Raw genomic sequence first — 22,591 nt, forward strand, 5'->3', positions numbered from 1 at the left:
GGTTTTAAAAAAAAGGGGGCGTGCAGGGGGAGAGAGTGAGAAATTGTCAGAAACACCCTTTCAGAAGAGCCTTAAGGCCTAGGGGTGGAGGGTGGTCTAGGGGAGTCGGAAGGGGAGGGCAGGAGGGAGGAGGGGTGTGCGTGTGTTGATGGTAGTGGAGAGCCCAGCTGCAGAGAGGAACAAAGCGGGCGCTGTGCAGGCGGGGGGTGGGGGGGGCCTTGGGGGGAGGTGCTGCTATGGGAAAGGGTGGGTGGGGGGACCTCGGGCTCCAGTTCCACAAGGGCGTCTTTGGCTGGCCTAGCAGGACGGGACGGGGGACGGGGGCGGGGACTGGGGGGCGGGACCTTCTCGCTCTCCTCCCACTCAGCGGGCTCCCAGGGAAAAGCAACAGTGTCCTCCAGAGCTTGAGGCCGCGGCGGCCGAGCAAGGCGAGGGAACCCGTGTCCCCCTCTCCCCGCGCGAGGTAAGGACGCTCTCTCCCACTAGGCCCGTGGGTCTCGCTGGCTGCGCTGCTGGGACTGGATAAGGGGAAGTCCCAGGGCCTGGCGGGAGCCCTCAGATCAGCTCTGGGCTGGGGGGCCCAGAAGAAACCGTGTGGGAGGAGGGGGCGCCCCAGGTGAGTGCAGTGGGGTGGGGGGCGATAGAGAGGGGCTTTGTGGGGAGCCGGCTCCGCGGCTTTTCTGCCAGCTGCTTGCTTTTGCCCTCCCGAGCCTCTGTCCGCGCAGCCGCCAGAGGGGGCCCTCGCGCTCCTCCCCGGGAGGGACGCTGGTCCTTGCCCCAGCCAGTCTCTCCTGCAGGCACCCAGATGGCCGGCCGGGCGGACACTCGTGGAGTCTCGTACGCCCGCGCCGCACTCCTCCCACTCTCCGGCCGACCGCAGGCAGAGAGCCTTGCACCGGGCGAGGGGACCCTCCTGGGCCAGCTCCCCTCCTGCCCCGGCCAGGCCGCCTCTATGGACGAGGAATGTGTGTGGAGTCCAGCCCGGAGGCGGTGGGAATCCGGGAGACAAATCCTGGATGTGTTTAGGAGACGGGAGGCACGTCCCGGGTCTCCCCAGCTCTCCTCCGAGGCCCCGCATCTTTAGGGGTCCGGGAGGCCGGACGGGGCACGCTTAGGAGAGGGAAGCCCCAGGCTCTTGCCACGCCCGTAGGGTCCGGATTCGTATCCCTAACGGAGTTCCCCGAGGCGGGTGCTGAGCCAGCCATCCGGGTTCCTCTGGGATGGGGAAGTACCCGCGGGCCGGCGGCGGGGGACTAAGGGCTGGGGGTGGCGGGGCCGGGGAGGGGCTGCCCGGCGCGGGGTTGCCGAGGCGCCAGCCGACGCTTCCGCGGGTGCTGGGATGAGCGGGGGCCTGGCCCGGCGGGGTACCCAGGGAGCCGGGGCGGGGCTGCATTCTGGTCCCGTTAGCTCAACCGTCCCGGAGTCTCCCGGGCTGACTCATCGGACCGCTCGCACACAAATACAAGCTCCCCACCACGTCAGGCATCCCACGCAGCCGACATGCACCGCGCGCCCCACCCCGTGTCACCCACGCGCGCGCCCGCCGGCCGCGCGCGCAGCCCTGGTCTCGGCCGCCGTCGCGCGTGGGGCAGCCTCCCGCACGCCGGGACCTCCGCCCGCAGTCCGCACGCGCAGCGCTCCCGGCACCGCGAAGCCGGCGCTCACACCCCAGGCCCGCCGCGCTCACGCAGTTCCCGTCCGCACACCCTGCCGCTCACACTCGCACCTCCCGTGCACCCTCGGGCCCCCCTTCCCGCAGCTGCCCCGCGGGGAGCGGGCGGTGTCTGAGCGGCCGCCCCCTTCCCCGGCCGCGTAAACAAGCGGCTCCTTCTCCCCGCCCGGCCAAAGAAAGGCCGCTTGTCCCGCGTGCGCGGCGGGCGGGGCGACCCAACACTGCGGCCTTGTCCCACCTGGCGGCCCTGGGCAGCACAGGCTCCGGGCCAGCGAGGAGCCGCGCCCCGGCGGCAGTCCCACCCCGCCCGCAACCTCGGAGAGGGGCGCTCGCCAGCACCCCCTTCTCTCCCCCAGGAGAACCGGAGCCCCACTCTACACTCCCGCCTCTCCCAGGCTCTGCCCCCTGGAGCCTCTGCCGCTCACCTGCGGTCCCGCCCCAACTTCAGGGCCGCGGCTGCCCTCAGCCCCCTTGCTCCTCCCTTCCCCTGGCTCCCCGTCCCTCCATTTCCACCTCCACTGCCCTCTGTACCTTCTAGGGCTGCCCCTGGCCATCGTCCCCTTTACTCGACGACCTCCGTGTTCTCAGTCTCTCCATCCCCTTCTCTGTCCCCCAGGCCCTCCGCCTCGCTGTCCCTCCGTCTCCACCAGCTCGGAGTCCCGCGGAGAGTTTCCCCACCTTCTTCCCCTCCTGACAATCTCCCCAGCTCTCATTTTCTCTCAATCCCTCAGTCTCCGTCTTCCATCCCGCCCCTCCATCCCTGCGTCTCCCCTTACCCACCTGGTCCCGCCGCTGAGCCCTCATATCCCCCCTTCCACGCCCTTCCCCGGCCCCCGCCCTCCGGGCTCCCAGCCTCAGTTTCCTTCCTGTCCCGACTCCTTCCCTGCCAGCCGCCCTTCCTTGAGGGCGGATGTGCGTCGGGAAAGCGAAGGCGGCGGCGGGCGGAGAGGGTCCCAGCTCGGCCACGCAGGCCTCCGGCCACCGCCATGCGACGCCTGGGGCGAGGGTCCGGCTGGCCCCACCGGCCACAGGTGAGGCCTGGAGCGGCCCCGCGGGACTCCGGGGTGCGCAGGAGCAAGGCACCGCTCGGGGACTCGCCCGGGGCCCGATTTGGAGCCTGGACTTCCTCCAGCGCCTGTTGGTTACAGACCTTTTCGGCCCTTGCTCGGGCCTACCTTCACCCTAGTTAGGGTGCCAAGACCTCAAGCGGTGACTCTGGACACCTACTAGGCGGAGAGGTCTGGGGACGGGCAGATCCCGCGTGGTCTCGGTGCCCACGCGTGCCCGCCGGGCGAGGAGGCCGGAGGGCCCGGGCCTTGGCGGAGTCACCCGCGGGAGCCCGAGCCTCGCCCGCCACGGGGTCCCCCCTTGTTGCACGGCGGCTCCCGGCTCCCAGGCCCCCGCCGCCCTGTCCCCAGGAGGTGCGGGAGGGCTCCGGAGAGCCGGGGCTGACCGCGGCGCCTCCCTCGCGTCCCTCCTTCCCGGGAGCCGGCCTTGCGCCGCAGGGGCCTTTTTTTGGCAGCGGGGCCGGGCGGGGCGCTCCGAGTGGGTAATTACTGCCGGGGGTGGTGGGTAGCCCTGTCCACGGAAGCCGGTTGGCCGCTGAGGGCGCCCGGGCGCAGCGCCGCTTCGCCATCCCGGCCCGGGGTGGGGTCCGAGGAGAGCGCGCCCCCAGGTGGCCGCGGGACAGCCCCTTTGTGCGACCGGGACGCGTCGGTCTGGTGTAGCTTTGCGCGCTTCACCTGGGTTAGGTTTCTGAGCTGGGGCCACGGCCTCCAACATGCTGATTTCTACATCTTTCCGGATCTTCTCCGTCTCTCCTCACACCTCCCTCCTGGTCTCCCCCTCTCCTTCACATTATTATTTCCTCCTCTCCTCGCATCAGTCTTGTTCCCCATCAACCTTATTTTTTTTACAATCTTTATCTCCGCTTGAAATTCTTTGGCGTAAATAAATGAACAGGGTAATGGTGACGAACTTGATAGAAAAGGGTGAAGGGACTTGTTCTAGATCTTGAAACCCATACTCATAACCGGCATGTTTACGGAGCTTTGTGCTTCACACAGTGTCATTTAATATAAGAGCTGACTCTCCAATCTTAAAGAAAAGAAAAGAAACAGTTTTATTGGGGCACCTGGGTGGCTCCGTTAATTAGGTGTCTGCCTTCTGCTGGGGTTGTGATCCTCCCATTCCGGGATCAAGCCCTGCCTTGGGCTCCCGGCTTGGTGGGGAGTCTGCTTCTCCCTTTCCCTCCCCCACACCCCACTTGTGCTTTCACTTGCTCTCTCTCTCAAGTAAATAAAATCTTTAAAAAAATAGGGCGCCTGGGTGTCTCTGTGGGTTAAGCCTCTGCCTTTGGCTTAGGTCATGATCTCAAGGTCCTGGGATTGAGTCCTGCATGGGGCTCTCTGCTCAGCGGGGAGCTGGTTTCTCTCTCTCTCTGCCTGCCTTTCTGCCTACTTGTAATCTCTGTCTGTCAAATAAACAAATAAAATCTTTTAAAAAATTAAAAAACAGTTTTATTGAGGTATAACATATTTATCATAAAATTCACTTAATTAAAGTGCACATTCAGTGATTTTTTAGAGTATATTTACAGTTTTGTTTGAGAACAATTCCCTCACCCCAAAAAGAAATCTTGTGCCCATTTATAGTCACTCTCCATCTACCCTTAGCCACAGGCAAGCACTAATCCAGACAATCTTTTGTGAAAAAGTCACTATTCCACTTTTATAAAGAATGACTTGACACTCAGAGAATTTAAGTAACTTGTCCAAGATCCCGCAGCTAATAAATAATAAAGTCAGGGTGAGAATTTAAGGCTATTGCATCCCAGCCTAAATCTCTTTCCACTAAATGGTGATGCTGTTTCTTCCCCCATTAGTTTTGTTTTGTTTTCTTTTCTTTTCTTACTCCTCTTTTAGTAAACTCCCCATTCCCAACCCACTCTCTCACGTCCCTTTCCTCGGAGAATGCTGAGGGCTTCCCCTGAGTGTAAGGAAACAGGACAGCAGGCAGGCTCTAACCCTGGAAATTCTTCCCCACAGCCAGATCTCCTGGGGAGGCGCCAGGCCGGCTTGGAACTCCGTGTAGGTTAACCGCCTTTGCCTTCCCTCTTCCCCGGCGGAGCTGGGGTGGGCCCCAGGCCCAATTCCGGTTTTTCTTCCGCCAGCTTGGGTGGACATGGTGACGGACATGATGTCGTCCAGGTCCGGAAGGGTGGAAGCTGGGAGGGTAAAATTAGTAACTCTCTAAGGCTGAGGCCCTTGGGCCCCAGGGCTGGGGTGTCAGGCACTCCTTGGAATGCTGGCTCCTGCCCCCACTTCCTAAGTCACTAGGCCATGGTCGAGGGTTGGAAGAGAAAGTGGAGGGAAACCCTGCCTTCCTGGGTCTCCCTCCCACCTGGAGCCACTCTCTCTCAGTTGTCCCCAGCCCCATGTCCACAGCGAATGGGAAACTTGTCACCTTAACAAGATGATCAAGGGACGGGCACGCAGGCCCACATTCGTACCCAAAGGTACCAAAACTGTGAGGAAGAGAGAAAGGGATGCGTGGAAAGAGCTTCAGTTCTGGTTCTCGAATCTACTTTACCCGAATCTACTTTACCCTCGGTTCTAAAGACCTAAGCTTCCTACCACACCAGATTAGATGAAGAACCTAGAAAAGTGTACTCCTGTTATTAGTCACCACTGAGGGGTTTTTCGCTGATTGTCTGGGGGCGAGACTGCTTTTTGGGGAAGAGAAGGTGTAGGAGTTGAGACATACAGAAGGCAGGAATGGCTGAGTTCTTCCTGTGGTGTCTCCTTTAAGCAGACACCCTGTGGGGACCCCTGGGGGAAAAGAGACAAAGGGAAAGGCAGGAGAGGGTTTGGGGAAGGGAGTGCCTCAGCAATATCACCCACCTAGGGGGGGTGTCTCTGGCTACCGGTGTCCCCCGGGGAGTTCTTGGACCCTGGATTCCCTTACTGAGGTAGATTTTCCCCACCTTACCTCTGGCTCCAGATGTCTGAGCGTCCTCTGCCGCGGAAGCCTAGCTCCTGGATTTCTGAGGCAAGAAAGCATAGACATACAGGCGGGGCCTCTAGGGGTCTTGGCTTATGGTGGCAAGGGTGAGGACTGGTGTGCTGGGTGTCTGCCTCTGAGCTCCCTCCACTTTTTCTTCTGCATGAGCCTGAGGGGAATGAGGGTGACAGGTACCACCCCCGCCCCTGGGAGCATGGCCGCAGACCCTATTCCCCGCCCCCCACCCGCCTGGCCTCCCTGCCAACATCTGCCTTCTGCTGTGTCCCCAGGAGCCGTGGAGCCCCAGGACCATGGACGCTCTTAACAGGAACCAGGGAGGCCCTGGATGCAAGACCCAAGCAATGGTAAAGGTGAGCAGGTCAAGGCCAAGGGGCAAGAGGGCTGTTGGAGAGGGTGGGTTTGGCTCCTCTCCCCAGCCGTGGCCCCAGCCGTGGCCACAGCCCAGGGATGAGAGCAGCAGCTCCTCTCCACCCTTCCCCAGGTCCCAAGCCTATTAACAGCTGAGGCTTTATCTGAATCAGGTTAATTGGTTCACCCAGAATATACCCTTTGGAAGTCAGGAGCCGGTTTACAGACTGACCCTGGGCTGTGTCTCTCTCCTGGATCCCAGGCTCTGTCCTCCACTGTGATTCAGTTTCCCGGAGGCAAGCAGTGGCCAAGGGGATGGCCACGGACAAGTCTACAGGGACAAGTCTGCATTGGCCCTCCTCTGCAGCAGCCCCTTCTCCTCTCCAGCACCCACCTGCTCCTCTCACTTTCTCCTTTTTTGTGTCTTAATAGACAAAGGGGGCAGTTAAGCCAACGCTTGAGAAATCCAGTGGGACAAGTTAGTGGCCTAGATTCAGATCTCATTTCAATTTAGTGTAATAATGCTCCATGCACGATTTGGGGCTGAGCCTTTCGACACCCTCAGAGCCCTTCGGAGAGGGCAGGTGCCGGAGGGAGTGCCGGTGTGATGGGGTTCGGGGGCTCGGGTTCTGGCCTGAAGGGTCTCATGCTGCTCATCCCTCACCCCCACCCCCTGCAGAAGGGGCCCTTGGACTTGATTGAGACAGGCAAGGGGCTGAAAGTGCAGACGGACAAACCACATCTGGTGAGCCTGGGCAGTGGGCGGCTCAGCACAGCCATCACCCTTCTGCCTCTGGAGGAAGGTAAGTCTGGGGGGGCGGCCCCTCCACCCCGCCACCCCTTGGTCCTTAAAGACATTTCTGCCCTGGATCCCAGACACGCGCGGGGGCCCTTCTGCCCTTTGTCAGCCTTGATCGCCTCCCCCAGATGCGAGGCCGCGCCACCAGCTTGCCCCCCCTTGTCCTGGCCTCCCTGGACTGCCTGGCCCCCTTTGGTAGATCATCTGGCTCCATGACTGGGATTAAAGATTAGTTTAGAAACAAGGAGGAGAGCACTGAAACAGGAGAGCCCATTGCTCTTAGCAACCAGTGTGGCCAAGACGGAAGGGGCCCCATCCCAGGCCTATGCCTGGCGTGGGAGCAGCTACCTGTGGAGCATGGAGGGCTGGGAGGTGGGGGGAACGACCTCCTGAGATAAGGCCCTGGCTCGGCCCCCTTTCCCCGCTGGCTTCGGCCTGGCCTCCTTGGCCTCCTTGCTTCTCCCCTGGCTGCACTTGTTGCCTGGGTGATTCTACATTCCCCACATTCTCCAAATACCAGTCCCAGGGGCTCTGCCAGGGGGAGAGCCTTAGCATGGAGGGGAGCCAGGGAGAGCAAGGGGTGCAGGTGCAGAAGTGGGGGGGAAGAGATGGGGAGCAGGAGAGCAGGATGAAGGAGGAAGAGGACTTGGGGATGAGGAGGTGGAGGGACTAACGGAAGGTCTGCAGGAAAGAAGTTCCCCTTCTCTGTCGGTAGAGCCTGGCTGCTCTGTGTCCTCTGGGTCTCCCCATCTGTGAGCCAGTTTTCTCTGCCTGCCAAGAGCTTCTCCCACTGACCTTCTCCACCAAAGGGGGACACCACCAAAGGGGCCCCAAAAGGGTGGCCGGTGGCAGGCAGCAATCCTTTGTGCAGGAGGAGGTGGGCTTCTGTCTCCTTGGCCGCCCTCCTGGCCCAGCCTGGGACTCAGTTTGCCCTCTGTCTTCAGGGAAGACGGTGATTGGCTCCGCAGCCAGGGACATCTCCCTGCAGGGTCCTGGGCTGGCCCCAGAGCACTGCTACATCGAGAACGTGCGGGGCACCCTCACCCTCCACCCTTGTGGCAACGTCTGCAGTATCGATGGGCTCCCTGTCCGGCAGCCCACCCGGCTCACTCAGGGTAAGGTGTGCTGCCCCCAAGCGGGAGGCAGAGGCAATGGTTTCTGTTGAAAAGCCTGGGCTAGGGGCATTGGGGGGGTGCAAGCCTGCTGTGGCGGTTGCCATGGTAACACAGAGCGAGTGGGAGGCTCAGGGGCCTCTCCATGTGCCTCCAGAACACCCCCAACTCCTCTAGGATCCCGATTTGTCTTCAGCCTGCTTTTCTTCTCCGGTCACTTCTTGGCGGGGAGGGGAGACGTCCTGGTGACCTCATTCAAAGGGCAGGCAGAGTGGTGCTCGGTCAGGTCATTAGTGAGATGGTTAAGGGAGGGCAGTTGGAACGACAGGACAACCATGGGGTTGTTTCATGATGCCAAGAGGGGGTCACTCTGAAAAGAGGCGGGGAGGTGGGGAAGGAGGCCACTCCCTCCGGATGGGGATGGAGCAAAGGTGAGATCCGAGGAAATGGCCGCTCCGTTAAAACAGCGTCCGCAGTAGCTCTGGGGTCATGAATATGGTTAGCACCCTGTTTCCCAAAGCCACAGGCCACTCTGTTGTGTCAAGTGGCTCTGAAAACCGGGCTCCTTGTTCTTGTGACTGGGCAGTTCAGGGGTCAGCCCAGGTGGTGCTTTGACAGACCGGGTGTGTCTGCCCTGGGCATCCATTTATACAATGAATTGTCACATTAAAGGAGTGGGAAAAGCAGGCCTGGGGTGGGGGGCAGAGGTGGTGTTGACGTGAGGATGGGAGCTGTGGGCCAAGCCTGACTCTGTGCGGGAGGACTAATGTCCCGCCGTTGTCTTACTGGCTGAAATCTCCTAGGCAGTGGAAATCCCCCTCATTCCTTTGTTTCCCTCTGTCCTTCTGTTCATAGCCCTTAAGCTCTCTTTAGATGCCGCTCCCTTCACAGCTCACCCAGGAGACCCAAACTTGCCCTACTCCTTTCTTCCTGCCCTTGGGAGTGTGAGGGGGCCACGTGGCTTCAGGGACCCAGGTCCACCAGCAGCAGTGGCAGGCCCTTGCCTCTTCTAGGGCCTCGAGTTCTCCACCTCCAGCTGAGGGGAGGGACCCCCACAAACTGGGGCTTTGGCTGTGATGCCATCTGGTTCCTGACAGTCCCTTTCAGCCTCCCAGAAAACATCTTCCTGGAGATTGGGTGTGTGGAAGTGAGCTGGTCCAGCAACAGGGAGAGGGAGGGACAGAGTTCAAAGGAGGCTGGAGAGAGAGCCCGGAGCTCACTCCCCCAGCCCCAGATCCCTGGCATTCGTGGGCATGCACATGTGTGTTGTGAGCAGGGTGCAGGAACGGATGCTCTGAAGGGCCCTCTTGGGCAGTCTGCCCAGAGCATCCTCTAGCTCCCTGAGAAGAGGGAGCGCCTGGGTCAAGATGGAATTCTTAGGCATTTCCTGTGGCCCCGGTGACCCCTAACTCTTCCCCAGCCAAGGTTCCACCCTGCCAAGTATGTACCCTCCCACTCTCTTCTGACCCTAAACCCCCTTCCCTTTTGCTCCCTCCCACTCCCACAGCCTCCTTGTCTGGGCTTGCCTGTCTCAGGAGCTTGGCAGCCCCGGGAGGGGTAGGCAGAGGCACAAAGGAACGGGTGTTCTTCTCCCTAGCACTCCCCCTCCCCTGGGCTCCCGGGAGCTGAGGCTTTCCTTGTCTCATCTCTGGAGCAAGGCACCAAGCCCAGCCCTGCCTGGCCCCACTCCGGACATTCTTGGGAGTGCGTTTCCCTGGAAACTGGGTGGTGGGGGGTGTGTGCGTGTGCTATCTCTGTGTGTCTGTGTAACTGGAGTGTGTTTATATATCTCCGGATGTGTTTGTGATTCAGGGCTTGTGTATCGCTGTTTGTGCCTTTCCTTATGTTTATGGATCAGTGGGGGACGGGGGTGAACTCGGGACGGAGGGTACCAGAGTGTCCATGTACGTAGTTCCAGGTGGATCTGAGAACTCGCTGGCCCCGTGCCTGTCTGTGGGCATATGTACAACAGGATCAGGTTCCCTGTCTCGTTCCCCAACCCAGGCGCATAGGAGGACCCTCCTCTTTGAAAACAGAGGGCTACCCTACAAAGAACAAGGAGCCCATTCCGGCTGGGCCAGGCCGTCCATAGGTGCGTCATTCTGGGCATTGTGCCAGCCAGAGGCAACTTGGATAGGCACATGTCAGGAGGAGTAGAGATGGCGGTGACAGGCTCTTCCAGCAGGACCTTGCCTGGGCCCGGGGGGTTGGGGGGGCAGGCAGAAAGCAGAAGCTGGCCTTTGGCTCTCACTAAAGCCATGGACACTGCAGCATGACGGGAGGGAAGCGAGGACAAGCCCGATTCCACCTCCCTACCCCGGTTTTCTGGCATACCTCATGCTGCCCTCTTCTTTATGGAGCAAGAGCTGGAAATGGGAATGTGAGCAAGAAAATAAGAAGGAATCTCAACCAAGAAGGAATCTCAACCAAGAAGGAATCTCAACCGGGCTGAGGTTGCCCCACCCTGGGACCACAGCGCCAGACCACATGAAAGCTCCGGGAGGGGACGGATCAGGGGAGGACCCAGAAAGCCACACGGCTCGGGGCCCAGGCTGTCTAGACAGTAGGTCCCTGTCCACTCCCAGCATTCGCTGCCAGCCTAGTCTCCACGTCTCCTTCACTCCCTAAGCCCTTCATTGGTGGGTAGGGTCTTGTGTGAAGGCCAGAAGGGGGGAGCTCCCTGGAATGTGGTCGGGGAGCTGGGTTTCCGGAGTAATCCTGCCGGCTCCCTCTGGGATCCAGGACACTGAGCCTCTTCCTCTCCTAGCCAATTCTCAGTTATTCCTTCTGTGAAATGGGAGTGAAGCTTCCAACTGTGCTCTGCTAAAAGATAAGGATCAAAAGGAGAGAAAAAGCAAAAAGACTCCTAGCTGCTCCCTTCTTTGTGCCTGCCTCCTGCCCTATTTCTCACTGGCGGGTATCCTCCGTGTCTGTCTGGGTCTGTCCAGCTGGCTGTCACAGTTTCCAGACCGATGAATCATTCTTCCTGAGCAGATTTTTTTTTTTTTTTGGTTAAAGCCTCCCCCTATTTTGCATTTAACCCTACATGGTTCTCCCATTTTCCTTCAGGAGAGTGAGATACGTGTGTGCGTGAGCATGTGTGGAGTATGGCAATGTGGGTAGGTGTTTAGCAAGGGTGGAGAAATGATTTTTTTCTCTAAGGAGGTTGGCTTTTGATTCCAGAGTCTCTCCAGGGACTGAGTGGAAGGATGTCTGTGCCTGAATGAGTGTGTAACCAAGAGGGGTATTATGGGGGTGAGAATAAGCACGTGTCAGAGACGGTGTGTTTGTGTGTGTCAGTGTGCACAGCCAAGGTGTGGTGTCCGTGTGTTGGTGTGTGTGAGGCGTGGGAGCTCTGAGCATATAGAGTGCGTCTGAGAAAGTGTGTCCCTTAAGGTTCTGGTGTCCAGAGGGTAGGTCTCTGGAAGACAATGAGCTGTCCAGAGGTGTCCAGAGGCAGATGGCACTGTGTTTTCCAGGTGGGAGGGTGCCTCACTGGGGTGGGAGAGCTCTTCCAGCAGACTAGCACGACTGGTGGTAGGGGTTGGGAGGAGGTGAGGTTCGATTCTGGAGCCCCAGGGGAGCAGGCTGGCTGGGAAGGGATAGCACCTTGGTCCAGCCTGGGGGTGAGCTGAGCTGCTGGGAGTGTGGGGAGCAGGGGCAGAAGAGGAGGTGTTTAGGATGGAAACGGGAGGGAGGCTCAGTGCTGCCCAGCCTGGGCCTGAACTCCCAGCCCAGGAGTGACCTTGTCACAGTGGCACGGGGAGGGCAGGAGCTGATCCTAGTGACCTAGCTGGAGCCCCGGGAGCCATGGAATGTCGGAGCTTAACCTTTGCTGTCAATGAGGACAACCTCCTCATGGGTAGATAAGGGATCTGAGGCCAGAGGGTGTGATTGGCCCCAGGTGACCAGCCAGCGGGGCTGGCCCTTCCCAGGTCTCTTGGGAGGCCAGCCACAGAGGGCTCTCAGGGAGACCCTGCTTCTCCTCACTCCTGCCTCCCGACGACGCTTCGCCCTCCGGCCTCCACTTACCTCTTACCTTTCCTTGCGTCACCTCCCCCGCACCTGTCCTCCCGGTCTCACTTCTGCTCCCGCACCCACCGCCTCGGAGTCCCCGGGCCGCTGGCCGCCCGCACCCTCCCGCCCCGCCCCGCCCTCTCCATCCCGCTCCCCTCTCCTCTCCTCCATCACTTCCTCTTCCCCTCCTCCTCTCCTTTGTCCCTCCCTCCCTGGCTCCCTTCCCCCGCCGGTGGCCGGCCCGCCCCTCCCCGGGCCCTGGCGGCTGCTGGCTGCCTGGCGGCTGGCTGCTCCGAGCCCGGGGCCCGCGGCGCGGGAGGTCGGCCCGCCCCCTCGCAGGCCCGGGGCGGGCGGGGAGCCCCGAGGGCCCGAGCTAGCGGGGGCCGGCGCTGCGGAGGTCCGGGCTCGCCGGTGAGTGCTCCGCCCGCCCGGCCGCCGCTCCCGGGCAGCGGGCGCAGAGGGGCTGGGGCAGGGGGCTGGGAGGGGCGTCTGCGGGCTGCGATGGGGGGACTCGACCGCGGGTGTGTGGGGGGGTCCGGCTCACCTTGGGGAGCTGGGGGGGGGGGCTGTGAGAATCGATGGCATGTGTGCCCTGCACATGTGAGTGGGAGGTCTGGGCTCGGGGCCACCCCTCGGCCGGCCAGACCTCGCCTTCCCTCTGCGCTCGGAAGTCCCCTCCATGGACCCGCCTCCGGAAGGGGTAGAGGGGTCCTGATGGGGACGGGGAAGCCCGTGCTGGGCCCAGAGGGGTCTCTGATGGAAGGGCGGGGGCCCTTCCTCGCATCTCCCCGCACCCCAGCCTCCCTTTGGCCGGTCCGTTCCGTTTGTGTGGCAGCTGAGCTGTGCCTGTCAGCCCGCGAGTGCGGGAGCCTGTATGCCTCTCTGGGTGTTTCTGGCCGCGGGTATATGTGCGAGCTTGTAGGAGAGTGTGTTCGTGTGTGGTGTTTCCCCTCCGTGTCTCTCACAGATGATAGGATCCGCCCTCTCCTTTGCCCTGGTTTCCACCCCCCCCCCCCAACCAGATGTGCAGCTTCTCACCCACCCACCTGCACACACACAGCTGGGCCCTTTCGGGATGGGGGCTCAGACCACAACTTTAACGGGGAGGAGAGGTTCTTGGGGTTCCCTGAGTGGCTGACCCTTGGAGGTGTCGGGCAGGAGTGGACCCAAGGAGGTTTCCTCCCAGAAACAGGCTAGGCAGGCCCTTGGGGCAGGATGGACCAGAGTTGGGGCCATGCTTGGGGCCCCTGAGTTCAAATAGAAAGTTAATTTGGGCAGGAGGGAGCTGCTCTGAGGCCTGTTGCCCTCCTGCCCGCTCTATTAATACAGATCCAGCTCTGCTGCCTGGCATCACCTATTTATAGCCTAGAGGCAGCCAGGCCACACCCCCTCAGTGCAGGAGGCTGAGGGGCAGAAGAGGGGGCAGGGAGCTCTCAGCTGTAGAAGCCAGGGCTGAGGGTCCCTGGGTGCCCACTGCCTCCTTGGGTGGGCCTGGCAGGATGGGCTGGAATCCACTCAGGCTCCACACCTCTGTCCAGACTGGGCTGTGTGATGAGGCTCCCATATCCTCCCCCACCCTACCCCACCGCACCCCTTCCCACCCCTTCTCACCATCAATCTAGAATTGAGTGGGTCTGTCTAGACCCTGCGAACTCGTTATTAATTAGCTTGTTAAAGGGCTGAAAGGAGGGGGAGGGGCCAGCAGGGCTTGTTCTGAAACAGCTGTGGTTGTAATTAGGTGTAAGTGTGGTTGGCTATTATTTATTCCGGTTATGATTACTCTGGAATCAGCTCCTCTGATTGGTGGCTTGGTGGGGTAGGCTCCCCTCTCGCCTGACCACCCATCAGTCTCTAGAATTGTTGGTGCCCACCGCTTGGGAGAGCCTCTGGGCGTGCCGGAGCAGTGGGTGGCTTTGCCCACTCCAGTTATGTGCTAGGGACTGCTCAGCTGGCTAGCCCCTTCCCCACCAGCGTGGGGGGGGCTTCTGAGCTTCTCAATGGGGGGCCTGCCACGGTATCCACGTGGCCTGGATGCCCCTTGCCCTTGTGGCTTGCCTGAGCCGAACTGTCTCAGCGTCCAGGAATGTAGACTTCCCTGCCAGTCTTAGCTCGGACTGGCATGAAGCTTCGGGGGTGCCAAGTGGCACCAGATTGGGTCAATAGGCTGGGGGCATGGGTGTGGACAAGTTGAGAGGGTGGTTGTAGAGGGCCCTGGCCTCTGGTGTCTCCCAACACAGCATCTTTTGCAGGAATCCTGTGGCTTGTCCAGGAGAAGGAGTGCCGTGAGCCAGGCTCAGGTGCCCGTGGGCACACCTGCTGCTGTGCACACTCTTGGTGCCCCTGGCTACATTTTTGGCGCCCACACACCCTCCCCTCTCCATGGAGTCGCACTTACTGGGCAGGACTGGGCTTGTGTCTGCTGCCTGGGAATGTGCTTGGCTGAGGCAGGGCCCATTGGCCCTCGGCTTGGCTGGATTCCAGAGAAGACCAAGGAGCGGGAAGACGTCAGGCCAGAGCGTGCTTTGTCCGAGAGAAAGAGGGTGATGGCTCTCCCTAGGCCACGCAATGATAAGGAGGGTGATAAGGAGTGGGAGCCAGGAAGCAAATTCTGGTTTCTCTGGGGGGCATCTAACTGATTCATGGGTTTTCCCTGTCCCCTGTCTCAGAGCTTTTTTTGATCCTGGAAATTGCTGCCTCTCAGACTGACTTTTCCGCCCAAGGGGCAGATGGATGGATCATTGGTACAGCTTAGGGGGGACATGGGCGACTCTGTTCTCTGAAGAACCTCCGATCCCAGGACGCCGTCTCAGACATTGTCTTACTAACTCTGCAAGGTCCGTGGTTCTGTCCTCGTTTCTCTACCGAGAGAACCGGACTCCAAGGGGAAGTGACTTCACCCGAAGATCTCACCACTAGCAATGAGAGTTAGGACGTGGGACTCACACACCAGTGCTCTTTGCACACTGCCACTGTGGCACGCACAGTGTGGGGGGGCGGGGCTCTCCGGAGCCCGCTAGTGCTTCGGGGTGACGCTGCCTCAGCCCTGTCTGCCCTTCTCAGCATTTGCTCTCTCTGTAGGCTGTATGTTGTGCCTGGGCCAGTCCACCTTCCTCCGCTTTAACCACCCAGCCGAAGCCAAGTGGATGAAGAGCATGATTCCGGCAGGGGGCCGGGCCCCAGGGCCCCCCTACAGTCCTGGCTCAGGTAGATGCCCAGTTGGGGCCGGGGGTTGGGTTGGCGGTACTCCTGGACTGCCCTCCTCCCTGCCCCTTCCAGCCGTGCTTGTGGTGTCAGGGCAGGACAATACCCACCATCTAGGCTTGCTGCCACCTGCCATTGGGCCGCGGGAGGAGGATGCCAGGCTGTCTGGCTACTGGGAGAGATCCAAGAAGTGCTGCTTGGCTGGGATTGGGGAATCATGTGCCCAAAGGGACAGAGGGCTCTGCCAGCCCCACTGCCCCGGAAGATGCCACCTCAGTGTCTGGGACCCTAACCACTAGGCGCCTTTTGTGTCACCACTGGGAACCTCACCCTTGACGGTGGCCTTAGGGGGAGGAGGGAAGCCTTAGGTAGAACCGGTGCAGGTGCTGGTGGGTCCCACCTGCTGGTGATTAGGTCTGTGGGCCCTGCCCCTCCCCCAGACCAAGCCAGCTGATTGCCCAGCGGACCGGCTGCAGATGGTGTGTGAATTGCCAAAGCTCAGAGGAGACTTGGTGCCTGTTGCAGGGGACCAGTGCCCCTGAACCCAGCTGCCTGGGGGGTGGGCCTGGGTGGAGACCAGGAGGCCGCCAGTGAGCCCAGCCCCCAAAACTCTGCACAGGCATTCAGAGGGCTGTGGGATGGCAAGTGTCAGTGTGGTAATGGGACGGGTGTCCACCTGTGTCACCTGTGGCTGTCCGGTGAGCCCCTTGGGAGCCTGGGTTCCCAGCCCACACCCTGGCTGGCTTTACCCGGCTCTCACCCTCGCCTCGTCCTGCCACTCCCACTTTCCGGGCAGCAGTTCCAGGGGCTTCTGGTTGGTTGGTGAGGCCTGGGGCGGGGCAAAGGCAGGCTCCTGCTGGCGTGGCTTAATGGGCTGATAATTGGAGGCACTGATCTGCAGGCCAGCCTGGCTTCCCCTCCGACTGCACAGAGGGGTGTGGGGCACGCCTCCTGCCCAGCGCCGAAGGTTGGGTTTGTGTTTTTCCCTGGGTTCCGCTGCTGAGCTGGGAGGCCCTCCTGTCCTATTAGACTGGATCCCCCCACCCCAGACTTCTGCCAGCTCCACAGCATGCCCCCAGCCCCTTTACAGAATGTCTGCCTGCCCTTCCTGAAGGAGAGGGTTGGGAGCCTGGGGAAGCCAAGGCAGGGAGGACCCTCCTCTCGGGGTGAGCCCACCACCAGCAGCCCTAGGAGTGCCCAGCATTGTTAGCAACCCTGCCGTGAGTCAGAAAACGTCGGAGCCAGCAGAACAGCCCCCATCCCCTTCCTCTGTAGAGAGGGGAACTTAGGGCAGGTGATCTAAGGCTGCCCAGCAGGTCAGGGGCAGAGAAGCACCCAGATCACCTGGCTCCTCTGGCCCCTGCTAGGAGAAGGTCGGAGAGCGCCCGCATTCTTGTGCACCTGTAGCTCCCCAGAGTTGAAGACGAGGGTCTGAGGCATCTTTGCCTTTCTCACAGCAGAGTCCGAAAGCCTGGTGAATGGGAACCACGCCACACAGCCTGCAACCCGGGGACCCTCCGCCTGTGCCAGCCACAGTTCGCTGGTGAGCTCTATTGAGAAGGACCTGCAAGAGATCATGGATTCACTGGTGCTAGAGGAGCCTGGAGCTGCTGGCAAGAAGCCTGCCGCGACTTCCCCGCTGTCGCCCATGGCTAATGGTGGGCGCTACTTGCTGTCCCCCCCAACCAGCCCTGGTGCCATGTCTGTGGGCTCCAGCTATGAGAACACCTCTCCAGCCTTCTCTCCACTCTCCTCACCGGCCAGCAGTGGAAGCTGCGCCAGCCACTCACCCAGCGGGCAGGAGCCTGCACCTTCCATGCCCCCGCTGGTTCCCGCCCGTTCCTCCAGCTACCATCTGGCCCTGCAGCCCCCACAGTCCCGGCCGAGTGGTGCCCGCGCCTCTGAGAGCCCCCGGTTGGGCAGGAAGGGGGGTCATGAGAGGCCTCCGAGTCCTGGCCTCCGAGGTCTGCTGACAGACAGCCCTGCAGCAACTGTCTTGGCAGAGGCCCGCAGAGCCACCGAGAGCCCCCGGCTGGGAGGACAGCTGCCTGTGGTGGCCATCAGCCTGAGTGAGTACCCAGCTTCCGGTGCCCGAAGCCAACCCACCAGCATTCCTGGAAGCCCCAAGTTCCAGCCTCCAGTCCCTGCTCCCCGAAACAAGATTGGCACACTCCAGGACCGCCCTCCCAGCCCTTTCCGTGAGCTGCCGGGCACCGAGCGGGTGTTGACGACCAGCCCCTCGCGCCAGCTGGTGGGCCGAACCTTTTCCGACGGGTCAGCCACCCGCACCCTGCAGCCTCCCGAGAGTCCCCGCCTGGGCCGGCGCGGCCTAGACAGTATGCGAGAGCTCCCTCCGCTGAGCCCCTCTCTGTCCCGACGGGTACTCTCCCCCATGCCCACCAGGACGGCTCCAGATCCCAAGCTCCCCCGAGAAGTAGCAGACAGCCCCCGGCCCCGGCGCTGGGCCGCCCACGGGGCCTCGCCGGAGGACTTCTCACTGACCCTGGGGGCTCGGGGCCGGAGGACACGGAGCCCCTCACCCACGCTTGGGGAGTCCCTGGCACCCCGCAAGGGCAGCTTCAGCGGCAGGCTGAGCCCAGCCTACAGTCTGGGCTCTCTGACAGGGGCTTCGCCCCGCCAGAGCCCCCGCGCCCAGAGGAAGCTGTCCAGTGGGGACTTGCGGGTGCCTGTCACTCGGGAGCGGAAAAATAGCATCACAGAGATCAGTGACAATGAGGACGACCTCCTGGAGTACCACCGGCGCCAGCGCCAAGAACGGCTCTGGGAGCAGGAGATGGAGAGGCTGGTGAGCGGATGCCGCGGAGGCACCACTGTCCACAGTGGAGTCTCTGCTAGGGTGCGGGCAGGCCAGCTGGCCCGGTGGTGGGGGGGTGCTTGGAAGGGCCTGGGCTTCTCCTGCTTTTCTGCTTCCAGGGGGCACCTTAGTGACCTGTAGCTCCAGGGTCTGGTGCCCTGAAGAACTTTGCTTGCAGTCTCAAAGTCTTTATTTTAAGTTCTTGTTAATTTTTCTTTTTTGATAACACAGCATTTGTTTTAATGTATAAATTGAATTTTGTGTTATTGACCTATGACAAAGCTATACGAAAACACACCATATTTCTGGTGAGGCCTTGCACCTCTCAGTCTGAGAAGCCGGGCTTAGTGATGACAAGGCTGAGGCCCAGAGAGGGGAATAGGTGTGTGCAAGGTCACACAGCAAGTTCTGACAGAGCAGGAATTGCAATCTCCTGTCTTTCCAAGGCTTGTTTTTTTTTTGTTTTATTTTTTTATTTTTGCTTTTTTTTTTTTTTTTTTTTTAGAAAAGCCCCTTTTTCTTGAGAAAATTTCCTTCTTTCTTTCTTCTTTTTTTTTTTTTTTCAAATGGTGGGAGCTGCTCACTGTGGCCCAGGCAGGATCATCTGGGAAGGTGGGTGGCAGGGAAGGGCGGCCCCAGGCCTGTGCGACTGTGATTGTGTGCATTGGCGTGCGCGCATGTGGCTGCATTTGGGGGCCGGGTGTGGCTCTGGGCAGCTGTCCTGGAGGCCGCATCTGAGCTGGGTGGGGGCCAGGATTCCCCGGATAGTGGGTAGCGCAGGGAGCTCATGGGGGCTCTACACGCGGACAGGAGAATGGATTGTGAGCAGCACGGGGTTGCTGGGGGGCCCAGCGACCGTGAGATTGGTTTGAGGAGAACCAGAAATGAGGTTTGTCTGGAGGGCTTTTCAGAAGACGTTGGGACCGCTTTGGGTGAGGGGAGGGCGCTGGCCAGTGTGTTTGTGTCCTGTCTGGGGAGAGAGGAGAGCAATGAGGCCGGATCCCAGTGTTTTCTGGCGCTCTATCTCGTCTTCACTGTTGTTGCCTTGGCCAGGAGGAGCGTGCTTGGACCGCCCTGGGGGCTCAGCCTGGAATGGGAGCAGTGAATCTGGGAAGGCAGAGTGAGGGCCCCAGCCTCCCCACGCCCAGGCAGCAGGGCACACCTCATCGCTAGCCCTGACCTGTCCCACCTGCCACTTTAAATCTTGGAGGCCGCCAGCCTGGCCCTTCCCACCTCCAGCCAGCTGCTTATCTGGGTCCTGGGGCAGGGGCGGGGCACTGGCCCAGCTTCCCCGGGTGCTGAGCCTCTGTTCCTGGTTTTGTTTTTGACATGGACCTGAGGAGGCAGCAGGAGAGAAGCTGGGTACGTGTCTGGGGTCCCGGCCACACTGTGCAGTGAGACACCCCTGAGGTTGAGGTCCCCTGCAGGACCGTGGGCACCTGGAGGGGGTGGAGCTTCATGACTCTGGTGCTGTGGATGAGAGAGGGAGCCACAGATCGTGAGCGTGATTGCACTGTCCCTCCTTGACCCCATGGGCCCCTGAGAGGTATCCGGCTGGGGCTGTTTGTGGGGTGGGGGTGGATGGTGGCAGGCACTCGGAGCGCTCATGGCTGGGCCTGGGTGCTCAAGGGCCGGCAGCAATTCACCTGGCTGGTGAGACGTGGGGGGCTGCCTGAGTGCCTTATGGCTGGGGTGGGCAGGAGGAGGACCGTGTCCCAGGTCTGTTCGGCCTGCTGTACAAAGGCTGAGCGCAGTGTTGCGGGAACCTGAGCTCCCCAGCTGCCTGTGGGCCTGTTTTCCCACCCCGTCTAGGTCCGTGCCCACCTGTCTGCACGCTAGACTGTGTTTATCGGTGTGAGTGTGTGCCGGCGTGCGTCCGTGCATGCCAGGGCTGGTGTCTGTGTGGGCCTGCCTGAGTGTATGCACAGAGCACGCACGTGTTGTGTCCTTGTGGGTCAGGACTGGTGTGTGTGTGTGGGGGGTCTGTGTACCCTTGTGTGTGTAGACGGCTGTGGATCCAAGTCAGCCCGAGCACCTGCGTGTCTGTCAGCATCTCCTTGTGGTCCTTAGCCTGCTCCCTGGCTTGGGTTGCTGCGTGTCCCCAAGGAAGCCCCCTCGGAACAGAACGAAGAGGGAAAGGAAACAGGAAGATGGGAGGGGCCAGCCACGTGGGCAGGTGGCACAGTGGCCTGGTTCCTCCTGCCTGCTCCTGGGACACCCTCCTTCCCTTTGCTTCTTCCAGCCTTGGGTTTGGGGCTCTCTTGACTTCCTTCTGAGCCCCTAGAACCTAGGTCCTAGTTCTCTCTTCTGATGGCTCGCTGAGCCTGGCTGCAGCTCCACGAGGACCCGACCTCCCTCCTTCCCTCCCTCTCATGCCCTGCTCTGTGCACTGTCCCCAGGAACGCCAGCGCCTGGAGACCATCCTGAACCTGTGTGCTGAGTACAGCCGGGCCGACGGGGGGCCTGAGGCTGGGGAGCTGCCCAGCATTGGGGAAGCCACTGCAGCGTTGGCGCTGGCAGGCCGGAGGCCCTCCCGAGGCCTTTCAGGGGCCACTGGGAGGAACGCCGAGGAGCCTGGAGGGGCCACCCAGCGCCTGTGGGAGTGCGTGGAGCGCTCAGATGAGGAGAACCTCAAGGAGGAGTGTAGCAGCACGGAGAGCACCCAGCAGGAGGTGGGGCGGAGGGGCACCTGGTGAGAGGGGCTGGGTCCGACCCACTGGGGGGCAGTGGGGGGCAGAGGAGGCCTCCATGTGGAGGCCAAGGCTCAGTGTGTGGGAGGTAACCGAAGGGGCAGGTTTGGGAAGAGACTAGGTAGGAGAGGTGTAGAAGTGAGGCTGTCCTGGTGCATTTCCCAGGCTACAGAGATGCTTTCTGACCCGCCTTTCCTTGGGGCGTCCTCCAGGCCTGGCCCTCTGGTTCAGTGGTGAACCTCCGCTGCCTTTACCTGAGCGGGTGTGGCTTCCCTTGCAGGGAGGGGAATTGGCTTCCTTTCTCAGTCTAGCTGAGCCCTGAGGAATGGGGCTCCATTCCCGGAGTCTGATGGGGGAAGCTCCACGCTTCCACAGCTGATGGCCTCCCTCCCTGACAGCATGAAGATGCCCCTGGCACGAAGCTCCAAGGAGAGGTGCTGGCCCTGGAAGAGGAGCGGGCCCAGGTGCTGGGGCGTGTGGAGCAGCTCAAGGTCCGCGTGAAGGAGCTGGAGCAGCAGCTGCAGGAGTCGGCCCGAGAGGTGAGCCAGGAGGGCCCGGGCCTCGCTCCTCCCTGCACAGCATGAAGGCCTCCGGAGCGGCCTGAGATCACCCGCCCTGATGCGCCTTGCCGGGGACCTCGGTGTCGCCCCCAGGCCGAAATGGAGCGAGCACTGCTGCAGGGGGAGAGGGAGGCTGAGCGAGCGCTGCTGCAGAAGGAGCAGAAAGCAATGGACCAGTTGCAGGAGAAGTTGGTGACATTGGAGACCGGCATCCAGAAGGAGAGGGACAAGGTAATGCACAGCTGGCCTGGCCCGGCGCTGGCTCCCGGCGGCCTGGGAGCGGGGCAGTGCCTCCTCTAGGCCTCCTACCCCTTCCCTCATCAGCCATCCTGCAGACCTGGTGGTGCCTGTGTCGCCTGGGGCAGGGGACCTTGTCTTCTGTGGAAGGTACCAGCTTGAAGGGCACTGTCAGGGGCTGGGCTGGGGACTGGGATCTCCTCTGTCTGGGTCTCTGTGCTACCTCTGGGCGCCTGCCATTCGCGGTTCTTGGTGGCCCTTCTAGGCAGTGCCAAAGCCACTTCTGGGGCAGTGAGCACAGCCTGAGAGGCTGGTGCTGGGAAGTGGTTCGGGATGGGGTCCCTCCATCAAAAGAACGTTTCCCTCCGGGCATGCCTTGGGTGCTTAGGATGTGATCTCTGGGAGATGGCCCTCACGTCTCTGCTTCCCCAGAGCCTTCAGGAACGGCAGCCTCCCGTCCCAGGTGGTCCCGGCTCCCGCCCCTGCCCCGTCAGAGTCCGTGCCGGCCTGCAGGGGGCGCTCCGTCCCACAGCGGCCCTGCCGCCAGGCCCCAGATGCTCAACCACATGCCAGAAGCTCGAGTGTGGAGAGGGGCCACCTCTTTCTGGACTGGACAGTATTTTTTCCAAGAATTAATTTTCCTTTTGAATTTTTTAAGAGCATCTTCCTCCTATCCCAGTTTTGAGAGTCTTAAAAATTCTTTGACACCGCCCCCTCCCCATTTTTTTTTCTTTTTTTGGAGCTTTGGTTCTGGCCCCCAAAACCACACTCCCAAATTCTGTGCCAAAATTAACTCCATGCTTACCAATCGGGCCTGCACTAACGCCCCCTCTAATCACTGTCCTGGGTTCTCCGCATGCCCCTAACTGCCGGTGCCACCCAGGCAGGGCTGAGCCACGCCTGCTTTTGTACTAACTCCAGGGGCACCGCTGTGCCCTTGACCTCTCCCCACCTAATTCTGCCTCCTTCCTTTCTTGGTGTGGGACTCCAGGGTTTTGATCAGAAAGGAATGGACAGGGCACAGCTCAACTTGACTTGGTGGTGCATTGGGAGGAGGGATAGAGCTTGGGGGAAATGCCTGGCTGAGAGCTCCTCAGCCTGAAGAGCGCCCCCCTTT

At 61.1% G+C, this 22,591-nt stretch overlaps 1 protein-coding gene and 1 long non-coding RNA gene across 26 annotated transcripts in view; one reads left to right on the plus strand and one right to left on the minus strand.

Moving 5' to 3' along the window:
- The first annotated feature begins 351 nt into the window (after positions 1–351).
- Positions 352–22,591, plus strand: part of PHLDB1 (pleckstrin homology like domain family B member 1) — a 45,303-nt gene continuing 23,063 nt past the window's right edge. For 12 of the 25 annotated variants that reach the window (XM_032356297.1, XM_032356301.1, XM_032356300.1 and 9 more), the window contains exons 1-9: positions 2,547–2,703; positions 5,965–6,045; positions 6,723–6,846; positions 7,787–7,957; positions 15,050–15,175; positions 16,630–17,978; positions 20,387–20,659; positions 21,076–21,216; positions 21,331–21,468. In XM_032356297.1, the coding sequence (XP_032212188.1) occupies positions 2,659–2,703; positions 5,965–6,045; positions 6,723–6,846; positions 7,787–7,957; positions 15,050–15,175; positions 16,630–17,978; positions 20,387–20,659; positions 21,076–21,216; positions 21,331–21,468 (2,448 nt within the window). In that variant the 5' untranslated portion in view covers positions 2,547–2,658. Of the gene's footprint in view, positions 464–797; positions 1,017–2,288; positions 2,704–4,239; positions 4,762–5,964; positions 6,046–6,722; positions 6,847–7,786; positions 7,958–12,213; positions 12,383–15,049; positions 15,176–16,629; positions 17,979–18,519; positions 19,350–20,386; positions 20,660–21,075; positions 21,217–21,330; positions 21,469–22,591 lie in introns of those variants that run through there. The other 13 variants (XM_032356320.1, XM_032356319.1, XM_032356318.1 and 10 more) reach the window with 11 other exon arrangements.
- Positions 4,761–12,098, minus strand: LOC116598087. The gene is made up of 3 exons (XR_004288947.1): positions 11,987–12,098; positions 5,663–5,843; positions 4,761–4,898 (listed from the first exon to the last, which is right to left on the minus strand). It is a non-coding gene; the product is annotated as an uncharacterized LOC116598087 (long non-coding RNA).

Source organism: Mustela erminea, chromosome 9 (genome assembly GCF_009829155.1).
Source record: "Mustela erminea isolate mMusErm1 chromosome 9, mMusErm1.Pri, whole genome shotgun sequence".
NCBI classification, from domain to species: Eukaryota; Metazoa; Chordata; class Mammalia; order Carnivora; family Mustelidae; genus Mustela; species Mustela erminea.